Genomic DNA, 20,903 nt, shown 5'->3' on the forward strand with positions numbered 1-20,903 from the left:
TTCCCACAGCTTTGTTATTGTAGAAATTATTGTGGCTATCAACTGGGTTGTCTTCCTAGAGAGTGAATCTGGTTTATATTTACTGAAATTGCTAGTGACTATTTTTACTGATTCATATGGTGAAAAAAACCCCTGGGAACGTATCTTTTTTTTTTTTAATTTTTAATTAATTAATTTATTTATTTATTTATTTATGTATGGCTGTGTTGGGTCTTCGTTTCTGTGCGAGGGCTTCCTCTAGTTGCGGCAAGTGGGGGCCACTCTTCATCGCGGTGCGCGGGCCTCTCACTATCGCGGCCTTTCTTGTTGCGGAGCACAGGCTCCAGACGCGCAGGCTCAGTAATTGTGGCTCACGGGCCTAGCCGCTCTGCGGCATGTGGGATCTTCCCAGACCAGGGCTTGAACCCGTGTCCCCTGCATTGGCAGGCAGATTCTCAACCACTGCGCCACTAGGGAAGCCCGGAACGTATCTTTTTAAAAAATACATGAAAAATATTTTTAACCTGAAATCTAAGCAGTCATATTAAATCGTATTCCCATAGGCCCAACACCAAGCTTAAGAAGTAGAACCTTATCAGTATCTTTGAAGACTGATGTGGGCCCCTCCCCTCTCACTTCCTCTTTCAGAGATATCTTTTTAGGGAATCTGAAATCTTGACCAGGAAACTGAAGGACTTGTGACTGCAGATAGTGTTTTCATTATATTTTCCTGCTCTAGGTAGAACTTCAGGGAGGGGACGATCTGGGAGGTAAATGGCTGAAATTCTGTTGGATTTGTGTTTCTCAACCATGGTTCCTGATACCAGAAAGAAGGGCCTTTGCTAGGGTTGAAGTATTTCTTAAGAGGCCTGGGAAGAATGTGATTGCCTTGAGCTAACTGACCTTACTAAGAGGACCTTAAACTCAATTGCCAAGTTATTAGTATCAGGATTCATAGACTTTGGAGGATTAGCAGGTATGACTCAGAAAGAAGGATTCACAGAAGGAGCATGAACAGTATTTAGGGCCTTGGATGGCCATGGTGACAACTTGAGGGTCATGGAGAATAAGAAAATGAAACTTGAGATGTAACATGACACAAGGATGGGGAAGGGGAAAGGGGTAGGAGGGAATGGGACCTATTAGATTTGTCAGCAACTTGGTAAGGAAGTGGTGGTCTGGCTTCTCAGGCCACATCTGAACTACTGAGTTGAATTTTGAGGTAGTACTTTAAGAAGGATTTATTTAGACAAATCTGGGTTTATTTAGAGAATAGTAGCAAGGATTAGAAAGATTCCGTACCATGTCCTAAGATAGCAGGTGAAATTATAGATTTGGAGAGGAGAACATGGGGGTTCCTGATAGCTTGTCTTCAACTATTTGAAGGGCTGTGTATGTATACATATTAGTTTGATTAGTTTTTGATGAACACAAGGCATGACAATAGAATTAGTAAGTCAAACTGTAAAGAGACAATTTTCAACTCAATATAAGGAGGTGATTTATAACTATTTAGAGCCATCCGATGATGGCTCTAGTCTTTTAAAAATAGAATGTTCCTCATGGCTGAGAATAGCTTGGAAGCCCAAGGTGTTGATTTGGAAATTGGATAACTTTATGACATCCTTGTAAACCCTGAGGTTCTTAGTTTCTGAGTTAGTATACCACAATAGCTTGCGTATCTTTTTTTTTTTTCTTTTTTTGGCCACACCCACACGGCTTGTGGGATCTTAGTTCCTTGCAGGATCTTAGTTCCCTAACCAGGGACTGAACCCGGACCCTTGGTAGTGAAAGCATGGAGTCCTAACCACTGGACCACCAGGGAATTCCCTCTTGCATATCTATTTAAACAGAAACCTTCCTCCACCCCACCCACCAATGCCTGTAAACAACCCCCCTTCCCCGCACCCCCCCCGCCCCCGCCAACCCCACACCTTTTTATTTCTGTAAAATCTTGATTACTGACTTCCAAGGTACAGAGTTTATGGAATAGAATCCCTGTTTTGATGTAGAATAGTTAATCTGAAGGATTACTTAAAATGAAGGGAGTTCTCACTGTCACATAATTAATTAAAAGAGGTTTTGGGGCTTCCCTGGTGGCGCAGTGGTTAAGAATCTGCCTGCCAATGCAGGGGACACGGGTTCGAGCCCTGGTCTGGGAAGATCCCACATGCCGTGGAGCAACGAAGCCTGTGCGCCATAACTACTGAGCCTGCGCTCTAGAGCCCGCAAGCCACAACTACTGAAGCCCGTGCGCCTAGAGCCCATGCTCTGCAACAAGAGAAGCCAACGCAATGAGAAGCCCGCGCACCGCAACCAAGAGTAGCCCCCGCTCGCCGCAACTAGGGAAAGCCCGCATGCAGCAACGAAGACCCAATGTAGCCAAAAATAAATAAAATAAATAAATTTATATATATAAAAACCAGGTTTTGTAGTCACTCATTTGGGATCACATATTTAAAGATCTGAAATACAGGAAATTAAATGAAGTGGTACTTTACCAAGCTTTGCATCTATGCCTTTCTTTATCTGTTAAATTGTAGATAAAAGGTAAGCTACTTATTTGGAAATGGATTGTAATAACTGTCATTAAGCTGGTTTCTTGTGTGGGTAGATTTCTTCTTTTTCTGCCTTGCAGTAGATAGCTGAGATTATCTGTTTTAGCCGTCAGAAGTGTGCTTTTTATCCCCCTCTCCTATTAGGATTGAATTTACATAGTTTACATGTTCCTCAGAATCTTACTTGAGGATGGGTAGTAAGGTACTGGAATTATGCTGGTTATTTTTCCAGTTAAAACTGTAGTTTTGTGTTCCTTAGAAATAACTGGATGAAACAAATGTTTGTTTAGCTCTTTTACCTGCAGATTGATTTTTTAAGAGGCGTTAGTTTCCTAATTCTCATTTTTTTGAACACAGAAATCAGAAGTAATTTCTCTTAGACTTCCTGCCATATCTTCGTGGAGGCAGCATGCTGTTACTCTACTCCGCTGTTGTAGGAAAGTGAGGGGTAGCCTTCTGGGCCTCCTGGCCCCTAGAGACTGACCTCTAACACTCTGGGCCACTTCAGCTACCATCTTTACTTCAGTTCATTGAGAGAAAAAGTTTTATTCTTTTGGAAACCTCCGTTTCCAGGACTGAAAATTTGAAACAGAGAATTGCGCAGCCAGAGAGTTAGCTGAGGTTCTATTCTCTCATCTTGCCTTTATATATTTTTATCAGATCTGATGATCGTTGTCAGATTAATTGGAGCAGTTATGTATTTGCATTTAATGTTGGTATTGCTATTCGGGTTTAAATCTGTCTCATTTACTTGTCCTTGCTCCATGTTTTTTTTTTCCCACTTTCTTTTGGATTTTTTTTTTTTTATTACTCCAGTTTCCCACTTCTGTTAGCTTGGTGCTTATCATCCTTTACTCTAATTTACTACCTTACAATTATAATACATATCCTTAGCTTGTCAAAGTATAATATAAATTCGTTAATTTGTGTTTTTCCTTTTCCTTGTCAAGGCAAAGACCATAGAACATGTACACCCTGCCAAATACGTGCTGTTGTTGTCATGCATTTTAGTTCTATATTTATCTAAAGCCTTATACATTATTGTTACATAATTCATCAGTATTCATTTGGATCTTTGTACATATTAGCTCTTTTCATGGTCTTTATTCTCCAGGTTTCCGTCTAGGATCTTCTTTCTCTTGCCTGAAGAATATCCTTTTTTGTTTCCTTCAGTGTGGGTCTGCTTATAGGAAAATATCTTTATTTGGACCTCACTTTTGGAAAGTATTTTTATTGTGTATAGATTTTTAAGGTGGAGATTCCTTTCTTTCAGTACCTCAAAGATATCATTCCCTTATTATAGCTTCCATTGTTTCTCTTGAAGTATTTATAGTGTGTAAATCTCATGAAGTCTTTAATCAGTTCTGGAAAATTTTCAGACATTATCAGGCATTATCTCTTCAAATATGGCGTCTGTCCCATTCTAGGACTCTACATATATGATTAGCCTTTTCAATACATTTCCCTATGTCTTGTTTATTATCTGTATTTTCCACATTTTTCTCTCTCTTAGCTTCATTTGGGATGTTTTCTGACCTATTTTTCTAGCATACTGAATTTCTCTTCCAAGTCTCCGTGGTGGTAAACTCATCCATTAAGTTATTAATTTCAGTATCTGTATTTCTAAGCTTCAGAATTCCTATATAGTTCATTTTTATAATTTTAATTTTCTGCCAGGGTTTTCAATCTTGCCTTTTCTTGCGCATACTCAGCATAGTTATTTTAAAATCTGTGTCTGATAACTCTCTTATTTTGACCCCTTGTAGTTTCGTCTGTAGTTTGCTTCTTATTTTCTGATCAGGTCGTCTTTTTTTTTTTTTTAAACATCTTTATTGAAGTATAGTTACTTTACAATGTTGTGTTAGTTTCTGCTGTATAACAAAGTGAATCAATTATATGTATACATATATACCCATATCCCCTCCCTCTTGTGTCTCCCTCCCACCCTCCATATCCCACCCATCTAGGTGGTCACAAAGCACCAAGCTGATCTCCCTGTGCTATGCAGCTGCTTCCCACTAGCTAGCTATTTTACATTTGGTAGTGTATATATGTCAGTGCTACTCTCTCACTTCGTCCCAGCTTATCCTTCCCCCTCCCCGTGTCCTCAAGTCCATTCTCTACGTCTGCGTCTTTATTCCTATCCTGCCCCTAGGTTCTTCAGAACCTTTTTTGTTTTTGTTTTAAGATTCCGTATGTATGTGTTAGCATATGGTATTTGTTTTTCTCTTTCTGACTGACTTCACTCTGTATGACAGACTCTAGGTCCATCCACCTCACTACAAATAACTCAATTTCGTTTCTCTTTATGGCTAAGTAATATTCCATTGTATATATGTGCTCCATCTTCTTTATCCATTCATCTATCGATGGACACTTAGGTTGCTTCCAAGTCCTGGCTATTGTAAATAGTGCTGCAGTGAACATTATGGTACATGACTCTTTTTTGTTTTGTTTTAGTTTTTTGTTTTTTTAATAAATAAATTAATTAATTTATTTATGGCTGTGTTGGGTCTTTATTGCTGTGTGCGGGCTTTCTCTGATTGCTGCAAGCGGGGGCTACTCTTCATTGCGGTATGCGGGCTTCTCATTGTGGTGGCTTCTCTTGTTGCAGAGCACGAACTCTAGGCACGTGGGCTTCATTAGTTGTGGCACGCAGGCTCAGTAGTTGTGGCTCATGGGCTCTAGAGCACAGGCTCAGTAGTTGGAGCACACAGGCTTAGTTGCTCCGTGGCATGTGGGATCTTCCCAGACCAGGGCTCGAACCCGTGTCCACTGCATTGGCAGGTGAATTCTTAACAATTGTGCTACCAGGGAAGCATAACATGACTCTTTCTGAATTATGGTTTTCTCAAGGTGTATGCCCAGTAGTGGGATTGCTGGGTCGTATGGTAGTTCTAGTTTTAGTTTTTTAAGGAGCCTCCATACTGTTCTCCATAGTGGCTGTTTCAATTTACATACCCACCAACAGTGGAAGAGGGTTCCCTTTTCTCCACACCCTCTCCAGCATTTACTGTTGTAGATTTTTTGATGATAGCCATTCTGACCGGTGTGAGATGATACCTCATTGTAGTTTTGATTTGCATTTTGCTAATGATTAGTGATGTTGAGCATCCTTTCATGTGTTTATTGGCAATCTGTATATTTCTTTGGAGAAATGTCTATTTAGGGCTTCTGGCCATTTTTGGATTGGGTTGTTTGTTTTTTTGATACTGAGCTGCATGAGCTGCTTGTATATTTTGGAGATTAATCCTTTGTCCACTGCTTCATTTACAAATATCTTCTCCCATTCTGAGGGTTGTCTTTTTGTCTTGTTTATGGTTTCCTTTGCTGTGTGAAAGCTTTTAAGTTTCATTAGGTCCCATTTGTTTATTTTTGCTTTTACTTCCATTTCTCTAGGAGCTGGGTCAAAAAGGATCTTGCTGTGATTTATATCATAGAGTGTTCTGCCTATGTTTTCCTCTAAGAGTTTTATAGTGTCTGGCCTTACATTTAGGTCTTTAATCCATTTTGAGTTTATTTTTGTGTATGCTGTTAGGGAGTGTTCTAATTTCATTCTTTTACATGTAGCTGTCCAGTTTTCCCAGCACCACTTATTGAAGAGGCTGTCTTTTCTCCACTGTATATTCTTGCCTCCTTTATCAAAAATAAGGTGACCATATGTGTGTGGGTTTATCTCTGGGCTTTCTATCCTGTTCCATTGATCTATATTTCTGTTTTTGTGCCAGTACCGTACTGTCTTGATTACTGTAGCTTTGTAGTATAGTCTGAAGTCAGGGAGCCTGATTCCTCCAGCTCCATTTTTCTTTCTCAAGATTGCTTTGGCTATTCAGGGTCTTTTGTGTTTCCATACAAATTGTGAAATTTTTTGTTCTAGTTCTGTGAAAAATGCCAGTGGTAGTTGGTAGGGATTGCATTGAATCTGTAGATTGCTTTGGGTAGTATAGTCATTTTCACAATGTTGATTCTTCCAGTCCAAGAACATGGTATATCTCTCCATCTGTTTGTATCATCTTTAATTTCTTTCATCAGTGTCTTTTAGTTCTCTGCATACAGGTCTTTTGTCTCCTTAGGTAGTTTTATCTCTAGGTATTTTATTCTTTTTGTTGCAATGGTAAATGGGAGTGTTTCCTTAATTTCTCTTTTAGATTTTTCATCGTCATTGTATAGGAATGCAAGAGATTTCTGTGCATTAATTTTGTATCCTGCTACTTTACCAAATTCATTGATTAGCTCTAGTAGATTTCTGGTAGCATCTTTAGGATTCTCTATGTATAGTATCATGTTATCTGCACAGTATCATGTCATCTGCAAACAGTGACAGTTTTACTTCTTCTTTTCCGATGTGGATTCCTTTTATTTCTTTTTCTTCTCTGACTGCTGTGGCTAAACCTTCCAAAACTATGTTGAATAACAGTGGTGAGAGTGGGTAACCTTGTCTTGTTCCTGATCTTAGAGGAAATGCTTTCAGTTTTTCACCATTGAGAATGATGTTTGCTGTGGGTTTGTCATATATGGCCTTTATTATGTTGAGGTAGGTTCCCTCTATGCCCACTTTCTGGAGAGTTTTTATCATACATGGGTGTTGAATTTTTTCGAAAGCTTTTTCTACATCTATTGAGATGATCATATGGTTTTTATTCTTCAGTTTGATCCTTCTAATGTGCTGTTGGAGCCTGTTTGCTAGTATTTTGTTGAAGGTTTTTGCATCTGTGTTCATCAGGATATTGGCCTGTAGCTTTCTTTTTTGTGACATCTTTGTCTGGTTTTGGTGTCAGGGTGATGGTGGCCTCATAGAATGAGTTTGGAAGTGTTCATCCCTCTGCTGTATTTTTGAAGAGCTTGAGAAGGCTAGGTGTTAGCTCTTCTCTAAGTGTTTGATAGAATTCACCTGTGAAGCCATCGGGTCCTGGGCTGTGGTTTGTTGGAAGATTTTTAATCACAGTTTCAATTTCACTGCTCATGATTGGTCTGTTTATATTTTCTATTTCGTCCTGGTTCAGTTTCAGAAAGATTTGCTTTTCTAAGAATTTTTCCATTTCTTCCAGGTTGTCCATTTTATTGGCACACAGTTGCTTGTAGTAATCTCTCATGATCTTTTGTATTTCTGAAGTGTCAGTTGTTACTTCTCCTTTTTCATTTCTAATTCTGCTGATTTGAGTCTTCTCCCTTTTTTTCTTGATGAGTCTGGCTAATGGTTTATCAGTTTTATCTTCTCAAAGAACCAGCTTTTAGTTTTATTGATCGTTGCTATTGTTTCCTTTATTTATTTTTCATTTATTTCTGATCTGTATGATTTCTTTTTGCTAACTTTGTGTTTTTTTTGGTTCTTCTTTCTCTAATTGCTTTTTTTTTTAGTAAAAGGCGAAAGATTTATTCTATCTGAAGAGAAACCAGAGTATTCTAATTGCTTTAGTGTAACGTTAGCTTGTTTATTTGAGTTGTTTCTTGAGGTAGGATTGTATTGCTATAAACTTCCCTCTTAGTTGCTTTTGCTGCATCCCATAGATTTTGGGTCATCGTGTTTTCATTGTCATTTGTCTCTAGGTATTTTTTGATTTCCTCTTTGATTTCTTCAGTGATCTCTTGGTTATTTAGTAACGTATTGTTTAGCCTCCATGTGTTTGTGTTTTTTACAGTTGTTTTTCCTCTAATTAAAATCTCATTTCATAGTGTTGTGGTTGCAAAAGATACTTGATACGATTTCAGTTTTCTGAAATTTACCAAGGCTTGATTTGTGACCCAAGATATTACCTCTGGTGGAGAATGTTCCATGAGCGCTTGAGAAGAAAGTGTAGTCTGTTGTTTTTGGATGGAATGTCCTATAAATATCAATTAAGTCCAGCTTGTTTAATGTGTCATTTTAAGCTTGTGTTTCCTTATTTATTTTCATTTTGGATGATCTGTTCACTGGTGAAAGTGGGGTTTAAAGTTCCCTACTATTATTGTGTTAGTCTCAATTTCCCCTTTTATGGCTCTTAGCATTTGCCTTATGTGTTGAGGTGTTCCTCTGTTGGGTGCATAAATATTTACAATTGTTATATCTTCTTCTTGGATTGATCCCTTGATCATTATGTAGTATCCTTCTTTGTCTCTTGTAATAGTCTTTATTTTAAAGTCTATTTTGTCTGATATGAGAATTGCTAGTTCAGCTTTGTTTTGATTTCTATTTGCATGGAATATATTTGTTCTTCCCCTCACTTTCAGTCTGTTTGTGTCCCTAGGTCTGAAGTGGGTCTCTTGTAGATAGCATATATATGGGTCTTATTTTTGTATCCATTCAGCCAGTCTATGTCTTTTGGTTGGAGCATTTAATCCACTGACATTTAAGGTAATTATTGATATGTATGTTCCTATTACCATTTTCTTAATTGTTTTGGGTTTGTTTATGTAGGTCTTTTCCTTCTCTTGTGTTTCCTGCCTAGAGAAGTTCCTTTAGCATTTGTTGTAAAGCTGGTTTGGTGGTGCTGAATTCTCTTAGCTTTTGCTTGTCTGTAAAGGTTTTAGTTTCTCCGTCGAATCTGAATGAGATCCTTGCTGGGTAGAGATCCTTGCTGGGTAGAGTAATCTTGTTTGTAGGTTTTTCCTTCATCGCTTTAAATATGTGCTGCCACTCCTTTCTGGCTTGCAGAGTTTCTGCTGAAAGATCAGCTGTTAACCTTATGGGGATTCTCTTGTATGTTATTTGTTGCTTTTCCCTTGCTGCCTCTAATATTTTTTCTTTGTATTTAATTTTTGTTAGTTTGATTAATATGTGTCTTTGTGTATTTCTCCTTGGATTTATCCTGTATGGGACTCTGTGCTTCCTGGATTTGATTGACTATTTCCTTTCCCATGTTGGGGAAGTTTTCAACTATAATCTCTTCACATATTTTCTCAGACCCTTTCTTCTTCTCTTCTTCTTCTGGGACCCCTATAATTCGAATGTTGTTGCATTTAATGTTGTCCCAGAGGTCTCTGAAACTGTCCTCAATTCTTTTCATTCTTTTTTCTTTATTCTTCTCTGCAGTAGTTATTTCCACTGTTTTATCTTCCATGTCACGTATCCGTTCTTCTGCCTCAGTTATTCTGCTATTGATTCCTTCTAGAGAGTTTTTAATTTTATTTATTGTGTTGTCCATCATTGTTTGTTTGCTGTGTAGTTTTCTAGGTCCTTGTTAAACGTTTCTTGTATTTTCTCCATTCTATTTGATTTTGGATCATGTTTACTCTCATTACTCTGAATTCTTTTTCAGGTAGACTGCCAATTTCCTCTTCATTTGTTTGGTCTGGTGGTTTTTACCTTGCTCCTCCATCTGCTGTATATTTCTCTGTCCTCTCACTTTGTTTAACTTACTGTGTTTGGGGTCTCCTTTTCACAGGCTGCAGCTTCTTAGTTCCTGTTGTTTTTGGTGTCTGCCCCCAGTTGGTGAGGTTGGTTCAGTGGGTTGTGTAGGCTTCCTGGTGGAGGGGACTAGTGCCTGTGTTCTGGTAGGTGGGGCTGGATCTTGTCTCTCTGGTGGGCAGGGCCGTGTGTGGTGGTGTGTTTTGGGGTGTATGTGAACTTAGTATGATTTTAGGCAGCCTCTCTGCTAATGGGTGAGGTTGTGTTCCTGTCTTACTCGTTGTTTGGCATGGGGTGTCCAGCACTGGAGCTTTTCTGGCCATTGGGTGGAGCTGGGTCTTAACGTTGAGGAGGAGATCCCTGGGAGAGCTCTCGCCAATTGATATATTATGGGGGGTCAGGAGGTCTCTGGTGGTCCAGTGTCCTGAACTTGGCTCTCCCACCTCAGAGGCTCAGGGCTGACACCTGGCCGTAGACCAAGACCCTGTCAGCCACATGGCTCTGAAGAAAAGGGAGAAAAAAAGAAAGAAAATAAAAATAAAAATTAAAAAAATTAAAAATAAAAAATTATTACCATAAAAAATAATAATAAAAAAGAAGAGAGCAACCAAACCAATAAACAAATCCACCTATGATAACAAGAGCTAAAAACTTAACTAAGATAAACATAAATATGAGAAACAAATCAGTCGCAGACAGAAAACCCTGAGTCTACAGTTGCTTCTAAAGTCCACTGCCTCAATTTTGGGATGATTTGTTGTCTATTCAGGTATTCCACAGATGCAGGGTACATCAAGTTGATTGTGGGGATTTAATCCACTGCTCCTGAGGCTGCACGGAGAAATTTCCCTTTCTCTTTGTTCCCACAACTCCTGCTGTTCAGCTTTGGTTTTGGCCCCCCTTGTGCGTGTAGGTCACCTTCAGGCATCTTTTGGGAAGTCTGAGGTCTTCTGCTAGTGTTCAGTACGTGTTCTGTAGAAGTTGTTCCACTTGTAGAAGTATTTTTGATGTATTTGTGGGGAGAAAGGTGATCTCCATGTCTTAGTCCTCTGCCATGTTGAAGGTCCCCTATTCTGAACTGTGCCCTGAAGAGCAAGCATATCTTCTACATCTGGTTATCAGAGGCCTTGCCATTCCATTGTAGGCATTGAAAAAATGGCTTTCCCTGGAGACTTGACATAAGCTAGACAGACCCCTGGTTCGGGTGTACCACAGACACACAGGCACCCAGGTTACTGAGGCCACAAGCACTGCCCAGGGCACTGACAAGCTGCAGAGTCACATTTAGCACAGGGAAAGAACCTGGAGAAGCTGCCCTTTGTTTTTTTTTTTTTGTTTTTTTTTTTACACACACACACTGTATTTTATTTTTACAAGAGATAAATAGACTGACACCAAGCATTGTACATGGATGACCACAACAAAAGCAACAATGACTGCAATTACCAAACATGAAACACACTCATACTATGTCATAATATACGTACAAAGCAATTTTCACTGCAAAGTAAAGGAGCTGTTACAGTGGAGGATTACTGGACTGAATGTCAATATTATGAGAAGCTGCCCTTTGCATGCAAGCAACTCACGTGGAGCCTCAAGTGCAAGAAGACCAGGCTTCACATGCCCGTCTTTAAGTCTTTCATGACTGGTTATTTTTGGTGATAGATATTATATATGAAAAATTAGAGAGGTAATTCGAAGCCTTGGATGCTGTTCCTCTACAGAGAAGATGTACCTTTGCCCCTGTCAGGTGCTTGGGCAGTAGCAATCCAGGATCACTGAATCCAGAAAGGCATTGAGATGATGTAAAGGTTCGCTTCATTCCTTCAGGGCAGTTTGTGGTTTGTCCTTCAGGGTCCCAACCTAAAGTGTTGGAGACTAGTAAAGACTTCCCTTGGTGGACCCTGAAATCCAATTTTTATCTTCTTAGCCCTAGCTTCTTTAACCTCTTACCTTTATCTCCTGTAATTGAAAGAAAACGCAAAGGGAAAAAAAAGGCCCCACTCTCTGGGGTTCCCTTTCTCTTCCTGATCTTAGCTCAGTTATTGTACATTTTTGTCTACCTTTTCTAATTCTTAGCCAGAGGATTGATCCAAATTACCTAGTCTATCATTATTGGGATGGTTCCTTTATATAGTTCTATTGGACATGGAACACCTTTGTGTATTTCTTTTTTATTTATTTGAATTTTATTTATTTTTTTATACAGCAGGTTCTTATTAGTCATCCATTTTATACACATCAGTGTATACATGTCAATCCCAATCTCCCAATTCATCACACCACCCCCACCACCCCCCCCACCACATTCCCCCCTTGATGTCCATATGTTTGTTCTCTACATCTGTGTCTCAATTTCTGCCCTGCAAACTGGTTCATCTGTACCATTTTTCTAGGTTCCACAGATATGCGTTAATATGCGATATTTGTTTTTCTCTTTCTGACTTACTTCACTCTGTATGACAGTCTCTAGATTCATCCACGTCCCTACAAATGACCCAGTTTTGTTCCTTTTTATGGCTGAGTAATATTCCATTGTATATATGTACCACATCTTCTTTATCCATTCGTCTGTCGATGGGCATTAAGGTTGCTTCCATGACCTGGCTATTGTGATAAGTGCTGCAGTGAACACTGGGGTGCATGTGTCTTTTTGAATTATGGTTTTCTCAGGGCATATGCCCAGTAGTGGGATTGCTGGGTCATATGGTAATTCTATTTTTAGGTTTTTAAGGAACCTCCATACTGTTCTCCATAGTGGCTGTATCAATTTACATTCCCACCAACAGTGCAAGAAGATTCCCCTTTCTCCATACCCTCTCCAGCATTTGTTGGTTGTAGATTTTCTGATGATGCCCATTCGAACTGGTGTGAGGTGATACCTCATTGTAGTTTTGATTTGCATTTCTCTAATAATTAGTGATGTTGAGCAGGTTTTCATGTGCCTCTTGGCCATCTGTATGTCTTCTTTTGAGAAACGTCTATTTATGTCTTCTGCCCATTTTTGCATTGGGTTCTTTGTTTTTCTAATATTGAGCTGCATAAGCTGTTTATATATTTCGGAGATTAATCCTTGGTCCGTTGATTCGTTTGCAAATATTTTCTCCCATTCTGAGGGTTGTCTTTCCGTCTTGTTTGTGTTTCCCTTTGCTGTGCAAAAGCTTTTAAGTTTAATTAGGTCCCATTTGTTTATTTTTGTTTTTATTTCCATTACGCTAACAGGTGGATCAAAAAAGATCTTACTGTGATTTATGTCAAAGGGTGTTCTTCCTATGTTTTCCTCTTAAGAGTTTTATAGTGTCTGGTCTTACATTTAGGCCTTGAATCCATTTTGAGTTTATTTTTGTGTATGGTGTTAGGGAGTGTTCTAATTTCATTCTTTTACATGTAGCTGTCCAGTTTTCCCAGCACCACTTATTGAAGAGACTGTCTTTTCTCCATTGTATATCTTTGCCTCCTTTGTCATAGATTAGTTGACCATAGGTGCGTGAGTTTATCTCTGGGCTTTCTATCCTGTTCCATTGATCTATATTTCTGTTTTTGTGCCAGTACCATATTGTCTTGATTACTGTAGCTTTATAGTATAGTCTGAAGTCAGGGAGTCTGATTCCTCCAGCTCTGTTTTTTTCCCTCAAGACTGCTTTGGCTATTCGTGGTGTTTTGTGTCTCCCTACAGATTTTAAGATTTTTTGTTCTAGTTCTGTAAAAAAATGCCATTGGTAGTTTGGTAGGGATTGCATTGAATCTGTAGCTTGCTTTGGGTAGTATAGTCATATTCACAATATTGATTCTTCCAATCCAAGAACATGGTATATCTCTCCATCTGTTGGTATCATCTTTAATTTCTTTCATCAGTGTCTTATAGTTTTCTACATACAGGTCTTTTGTTTCCCTAGGTAGGTTTATTCCTAGGTATTTTATTCTTTTTGTTGCAGTGGTAAATGGGAATGTTTCCTTAATTTCTCTTGCAGATTTTTCATCATTAGTGTGTAGGAATGCAAGACATTTCTGTGCATTATTTTATATCCTGCAACTTTACCAAATTCATTGATTAGCTCTCGTAGTTTTCTGGTGGCATCTCTAGGATTCTCTATGTATAGTGTCATGTCATCTGCACACAGTGACAGTTTTACTTCTTCTTATCCAATTTGTATTCCTTTTATTTCTTTTGCTTCTCTGATTGCTGTGGCTAGGACTTCCAAAACTATGTTGAATAATAGTGGTGAGAGTGGACATCCTTATCTTGTTCCTAATCTTAGAGGAAATGCTTTCAGTTTTCCAGCACTGAGAAGCATGTTTGCTTTGGGTTTGGCATATATGGCCTTTATTATGTTGAGGTAGGTTCCCTCTATTCCCACTTTCTGGAGAGTTTTTATCATAAATGGGTGTTGAATTTTGTCAAAAGCTTTTTCTGCATGTATTGAGATGATCATATCGTTTTTCTTCTTCAATTTGTTAATATGGTGTATCACATTGATTGATTTGCGTATATTGAAGAATCCTTGCATTCCTGGGATAAATCCCACTTGATCATGGTACATGATCCTTTTAATATGTTGTTGAATTCTGTTTGCTAGTATTTTGTTGAGGACTTTTGCATCTATATTCATCATCAGTGATATTGGTCTGTAATTATCTTTTTTTGTAGTATCTTTGTCTGGTTTTGGTGTCAAGGTGATGGTGGCCTCATAGAATGAGTTTGGGAGTGTTCCTTCCTCTGCAATTTTTTGGAAGAGTTTGAGAAGGATGGGTGTTAGCTCTTCTCTAAATGTTTGATAGAATTCACCTGTGAAGCCATCTGGTCCTGGACTTCTGTTTGTTGGAAGATTTTTAATCACAGTTTCAATTTCATTAGTTGTGATTGGTCTGTTCATATTTTCTGTTTCTTTCTGGTTCAGTCTTGGAAGGTTATACCTTTCTAAGGATTTGTTCATTTCTTCCAGGTTGTCCATTTTATTGGCATAGAGTTCCTTGTAGTAGTCTCTTAGGATGCTTTGTATTTCTGCATTGTCTGTTGTAACTTCTCCTTTTTCATTTCTAATTTTATTGATTTGAGTCCTCGCCCTCTTTTTCTTGATGAGTCTGGCTAATGGTTTACCAATTTTGTTTATCTTCTCAAAAAACCAGCTTTTAGTTTTATTGATCTTTGTTATTGTTTTCTTTGTTTCTATTTCATTTATTTCTGCTCTGATATTTATGATTTCTTTCCTTCTGCTAACTTTGGGTTTTGTTTGTTCTTCTTTCTCTAGTTCCTTTAGGTGTAAGGTTAGATTGTTTATTTGACATTTTCCTTGTTTCCTAGGTAGGCTCATATAGCTATAAACTTCCCGCTTAGAACTGCTTTTGCTGCATCCCATAGATTTTGGATCATCGTGTTTTCATTATCATTTGTCTCTAGGTAGTTTTTGATTTCCTCTTTGATTTCTTCAGTGATCTCTTGGTTATTTAGTAACGTATTGTTTAGCCTCCATATGTTTGTGTTTTTTATGTTTTTCCCTGTAATTGATTTCTAATCTCATAGCATTGTGGTCAGAAAAGATACTTGATATGATTTCAATTTTCTGAAATTACTGAGGCTTGATTTGTGACCCAAGGTGTGATCTATCCTGGAGAATGTTCCATGCGCACTTGAGAAGAAAGTGTAATCTGCTGTTTTTGGATAGAATGTCCTATAAATATCAATTAAATCTATCTGTTCTGTTGTGTCATTTAAAGCTCGTGTTTCCTTATTTTCATTTTGGATGATCTGTCCATTGGTGTAAGTGTGGTGTTAAAGTCCCCCACTAATATTGCGTTACTGTCGACTTCCTCTTTCATAGCTGTTAGCAGTTGCCTTATGTATTGGAGGTGCGCCTATGTTGCGTGCATATATATTTATAATTGTTATATCTACTTCTTGGATTGATCCCTTGATCATTATGTAGTGTCCTTCCTTGTCTCTTGTAACGATTTTTATTTTAAAGTCTATTTTATCTGATATGAGTATTGCTACTCCAGCTTTCTTGTTATTTCCTTTTGCATGGAATATCTTTTTCCATCCCCTCACTTTCAGTCTGAATGTGTCCCTAGGTCTGAAGTGGGTCTCTTGTAGACAGCATATATATGGGTCTTGTTTTTGTATCCATTCAGCAAGCCTGTGTCTTTTGGTTGGAGCATTTAATCCACTCACGTTTAAGGTAATTATCAATATGTATGTTCCTATGACCATTTCTGGATTGTTTTGGGTTTGTTTTTGTAGATCCTTTTCTTCTCTTGTGTTTCCCACTTAGAGAAGCTCCTTTAGCATTTGTTGTAGAGCTGGTTTGGTGGTGCTGAATTCTCTTAGCTTTTGCTTGTCTGTAAAGCTTTTGATTTCTCCATCGAATCTGAATGAGATCCTTGCCAGGTAGAGTAATCTTGGTTGTAGGTTCTTCCCTTTCATCACTTTAAGTATATCATGCCACTCCCTTCTGGCTTGTAGAGTTCCTGCTGAGAAATCAGCTGTTGATCTTATGGGAATTCCCTTGTATGTTATTTGTCATTTTCCCCTTGCTGATTTCAATAATTTTCCTTTGTGTTTAATTTTTTCCACTTTGATTACTATGTGTCTCTGCGTGTTTCTGCTTGGGTTTATCCTGTACCGGACTCTGCACTTCCTGGACTTGGGTGGCTATTTCCTTTCCCATGTTAGGGAAGTTTTCAACTATAATCTCTTCACATATTTTCTCAGACCCTTTCTTCTTCTCTTCTCCTTCTGGGACCCCTATAATGCGAATGTTGTTGCATTTAATGTTGTCCCAGAGGTCTCTTAGCCTGTCTTCATTACTTTTCATCCTTTTTTTTCTTTATTGTGTTGTGCAGCAGTGAATTCCACCATTCTGTCCTCCAGGTCACTTATCTGTTCTTCTGCCTCAGTTATTCTGCTATTGATTCCTTGTAGTGTATGTTTCATTTCAGTTATTGTGTTATTCATCTGTGTTTGTGTATTCTTTAGTTCTTCTAGATCTTTGTTAAACATTTCTTGCATCCTCTCGATCTTTGACTCCATTGTTTTTCCGAGGTCCTGGATCATCTTCACTCTCATTATTCTGAATTCTTTTTCTGGGAGGTTGCCTATCTCCACTTCATTTAGTTGTTTTTCTGGGGTTTTATCTTGTTCCTTCATGTGGTACATAGCCCTCTGCCTTTTCATCTTGTCTATCTTTCTGTGAATGTGGTTTTTGTTCCACAGGCTGTAGGATTGTAGTTCTTCTTGCTTCTGCTCTCTGCCCTCTGGTTGATGAGGCTATCTCTGTGTGTTTCTTAAGTTTACAATATACTGTCCTGTTTGGGCCTGATCTTAACTTTATTTTTACTAGCTTTCGTTTTCATTTCATTTCATTTTGGAGGACTATTTTTATGTTTATGATCCTCATTCATCATTAGATAATAAATGTATACGTTCTTTATAAACGATTTTTATTCTTTTTAATGTTTATGTTTTTTTTGGCTCTTTTCAGTTTATTGCATGAAGGATTACAGTAGTCCCAAGTTAAAAGCAGACCCTAAATGGTTACATTATACAAGCTCTGAGGTTTTTAAACTTGTGACAAGGGGCAGAAGGAAAATTCTACTCACTGCAAGGAAATCCTCTCTTAAGCTTCGGTGAGCCAGAAGCACTTAAAACCCATGAACCTTCAGCTGATCGTCCTTACCCAGTGTAGTCTCTACGAGGAACTGGCATATGTTCTTGATGTTCTTGCGCTGGTCACCCTGTAGCTGAATTACTTCTCCATATTCTGAATGCTCAATTACAGTACCATTGCAGGCAAATTTCTTCTTAAATGCCTTCGCTAATTTCTTTTTATTGTAACCATGAGTGATCCCTTGGACAGTAGTAAGGGTCTTCCTGCCGTTTTTCTGCTGAATTCTTATATGGATATAATCCTCAGTGCCAGCAGGAAGCAGATCATCACCCTTACTTGCATCAGCAAAGGGGTAGAAAGAGTGGAGGTTCTGGATAGTGGACATACGATACGATCCCTTTTCCTTGGTGGAAACGGCCTGCGGAAGGCGGCGGCTGGAGAAGGCGGGTTGGGGGGACAGAGTGTCGGGAAGCCAGGGGGCTCAAGGGGGAGGCTGCTGAGTCCTCAGCGGCGGCTCAGTGACTGGGCTATAGAGTATTTTTAAATCTTCTAAATAATACAGTATTAAGGATATTCTTAAAATTAAACTTGCTTATTTGTTTTTTAGGATAATTTTCCATTTGATCCTCCATTTGTTCGAGTGGTGTTACCTGTTCTCTCAGGAGGGTAAGTTTAAGTGATTGTTTTCTTCAATAGTCTACATCAGAATCATTTGGAGGGCTAATTAAATGCTAGGAGGCCTAGAATGCTAGGCTTTACCTCAAGGTTTCTGATTCAGTAGGACTGGGGTAGGGCCTAAGAATTTGCATGTCTTAGATGGTCTCAGGTGAAGCTGATGTTCTAGGCTGGGAACCATAATTTGAGAATAACTGGCATAAACCATCATGTTTACAGGTAGAGTTTTTAATGACCCCTATTTGTGCATACTTCACCTTAAAAAATCGAAAGATTTTCAAATGTAAGATGTGATTGAGGGTTTAGAGAAAGTTAAGATTAGAGTGAATCCCACATGCCTATGATCCTAGGAATAATCACAGGAAATCTCATGGGCCTATGGAGCTGGTCATTGATCTTCTAAAGCTGGTCATTGATCTTCTAACTGGTTGTCTCAGTTTGGTAGAATCAAATAGTAATTGTCATGCATTTTTTAATTGAAGCTTCTATTGCCTTTTGGTGATTAGAAGTCATATGAAGGATGGGGAAAAGATCAGAAATTGTACCTAGGTTAGTTGTGAAATGTTCTGTAGATCCTCAAAGTAAGAGCAGTTAAACTAATTTGAGAATTCTGATATGCTCAGCTAAGCAATTCCACTTTGTGAGACATATTATGGTGATTAAAACCTAAAAATATCCAGTCCTCTGATCATCTCTATGGTTGATATAGTAATAGTTTCATTTAGATTAAAGCAATCTGGGTGGCTATAAATGATTGAGGAAAATATTTGGAAACTTTTTGTCAATTCAGGATAAATATATAAAAATATTTTTATCAGATCATTTTGAAATCTGATGTAAACTTGACATAGATTTTTCACATTCTGTTGTGAAAAATCCCAAGAATTTTAAGAATTTATGATCTTAGTAGTTGACCACCTTGTTATAGAGACAAACACATGAAATTATGAATAATGCCATTTTCAGTTTAAAAATCTGTTATATATTGAATAGTTTCTCTTCATTGATGCCTTTTACCAAATGGGGTTAATTTCCCATTATTCAAGTGAATAACTGGAATAATAAGCTGGTGACTTATCCAGATAAATCTTCTAACGTCTAATAAAGTATTTTTCCATTATACTAAAAGGCAGCAATGTTAAAGATTAAAAGTATTGAGTACTCAATTGATTGTCAGATGTTAAATATGGACTTAAGTTCTCTGAGGTTGAAGGAGAAAGGGATTGCTTCTGGCAATAGTGATCTGGGAAGACTTGGACAAGTAGGTGGGATCTCAGCTAGGCCATGAAGTATTGGGTGGGGTTTGGTCAACTGACGGAGGTTGAAGGAAAATTGTCTATGTAGGCGAAAAGTAAACACAATCACACATTTGGGAAAGAGCATGCTGTATTCAGAGTGTGCCAGATCAGTTTGAGCTATAACACAAGAGGGGTAGAATTCATATAGAAGAATTATAAGAAATTGTGTTGACAATATCTTATAATTATATAGGAGCATGGATTGGTGAGCAAACTATTTCCCATGGATATTGAATTTATCTTTCTGTAACTGGTTCAGGAACAGGGAAATAACAGTAAAGAGAATGTTTTAGAAAGATAAATATGGTGACAGTAGAAGAGACTACAGGACAAATTTATATTCACAAAACCTGGAAGAATGCGAGCCTTGTTAGCTAGAGCTGAGGCCACTGTCTTAGGATGAAGTGATGACAACCTAAATCGGTACAGTAGTAATGGGAATGGAAAGATGAATGAAAGGTGAGTGCTAATTTGAGGCAGAATCAAAATGATGTTGAGGCAAAATCAAAATAACAGTCTACTATTAAGTAAAGAGGAAGAATTACTGGCTGACACGGGAAGAACTAAAGAAGAACTAAGATGTGTGAAGCCTGATAGAACAGAGCTTGCAATCTTAGAATAAGGCTAAAGCTTGAACAGTGTGACTCTGGATAGATTATTAAGTAATTTTTGTTCCAGATATTTTATATCCCACATCTCCTAGCTACTCCCTTATTTGTTTCTTGTCAGTCAAAAAATTTTTTTAAACATAACAGCTTTATTGTGATATAATTTACATATGATAAAACTTACCTTTTAAAGTATATAATTTAGTGGTTTAGTATACTCAGAGTTGTGCAACCTTTACCACTAATTTCCATCACCTTCCAAATGAAACTCTGTACCCATTAGCAGTTACTTCTCATTCCTCCCTCCTACACCCCACCCACCAGCAACCACAAATCTCCTTTCTGTCTCTCTGGATTTGCCTGTTCTGGACATTTCATTTAAATGGAACCAAACAAATTACAGCCTTTCATGACTGGCTTCTTTCACTTAACAAAATTTGTGGGCTTCCCTGGTGGTGCAGTGGTTGAGAGTCTGCCTGCCAATGCAGGGGACGTGAGTTCAAGCCCTGGTCCAGGAAGATCCCACATGCTGTGAGCAACTAAGCCCGTGTGCCGTAACTACTGAGACTGCGTGCCACAACTACTGAAGCCCACGTGCCTAGAGCCCATGCTCCGCAACAAGAGAAGCCACCGCCATGAGAAGCCCTGCGCACCGCACGAAGCGTAGCCCCTGCTCGCTGCAACTAGAGAAAACCTGCGTGCAGCAACGAAGACCCAGTGCAGCCAAAAATAAATAAATAAAATAAATTTATATTAAAAAAAATTTGTCAAGGTCCATCCACATTGCAGCATATATCAGTACTTCATTCCATTTTATTTATGCATGGACATTTGTTTTTTCCACCTTTGGGCTA

At 38.4% G+C, this 20,903-nt stretch overlaps 2 protein-coding genes across 3 annotated transcripts in view; one reads left to right on the top strand and one right to left on the bottom strand.

Annotated features, from left to right (window-relative positions):
* UBE2Q2 (ubiquitin conjugating enzyme E2 Q2) overlaps positions 1-20,903 on the top strand; it is a 68,518-nt gene that overhangs the window by 33,471 nt on the left and 14,144 nt on the right. For both annotated transcript variants that reach the window (XM_057544031.1, XM_057544030.1), the window contains one exon: positions 18,076-18,134. In XM_057544031.1, the coding sequence (XP_057400014.1) occupies positions 18,076-18,134 (59 nt within the window). The remainder of the gene's footprint in view (positions 1-18,075; positions 18,135-20,903) is intronic.
* LOC103014162 (eukaryotic translation initiation factor 1-like) lies at positions 17,503-17,905 on the bottom strand. Its single transcript, XM_057544032.1, has one exon. It carries the CDS (start codon positions 17,851-17,853, stop codon positions 17,503-17,505), a length of 351 nt encoding a protein of 116 aa, XP_057400015.1. The 5' UTR covers positions 17,854-17,905.

Source organism: Balaenoptera acutorostrata, chromosome 3 (genome assembly GCF_949987535.1).
Source record: "Balaenoptera acutorostrata chromosome 3, mBalAcu1.1, whole genome shotgun sequence".
Classification (NCBI taxonomy): domain Eukaryota; kingdom Metazoa; phylum Chordata; class Mammalia; order Artiodactyla; family Balaenopteridae; genus Balaenoptera; species Balaenoptera acutorostrata.

Bases quoted from the DNA above. Each gene is read 5' to 3' on its own strand.
- LOC103014162 (XM_057544032.1), bottom strand. From the start codon at position 17,853: ATGTCCACTATCCAGAACCTCCACTCTTTCTACCCCTTTGCTGATGCA.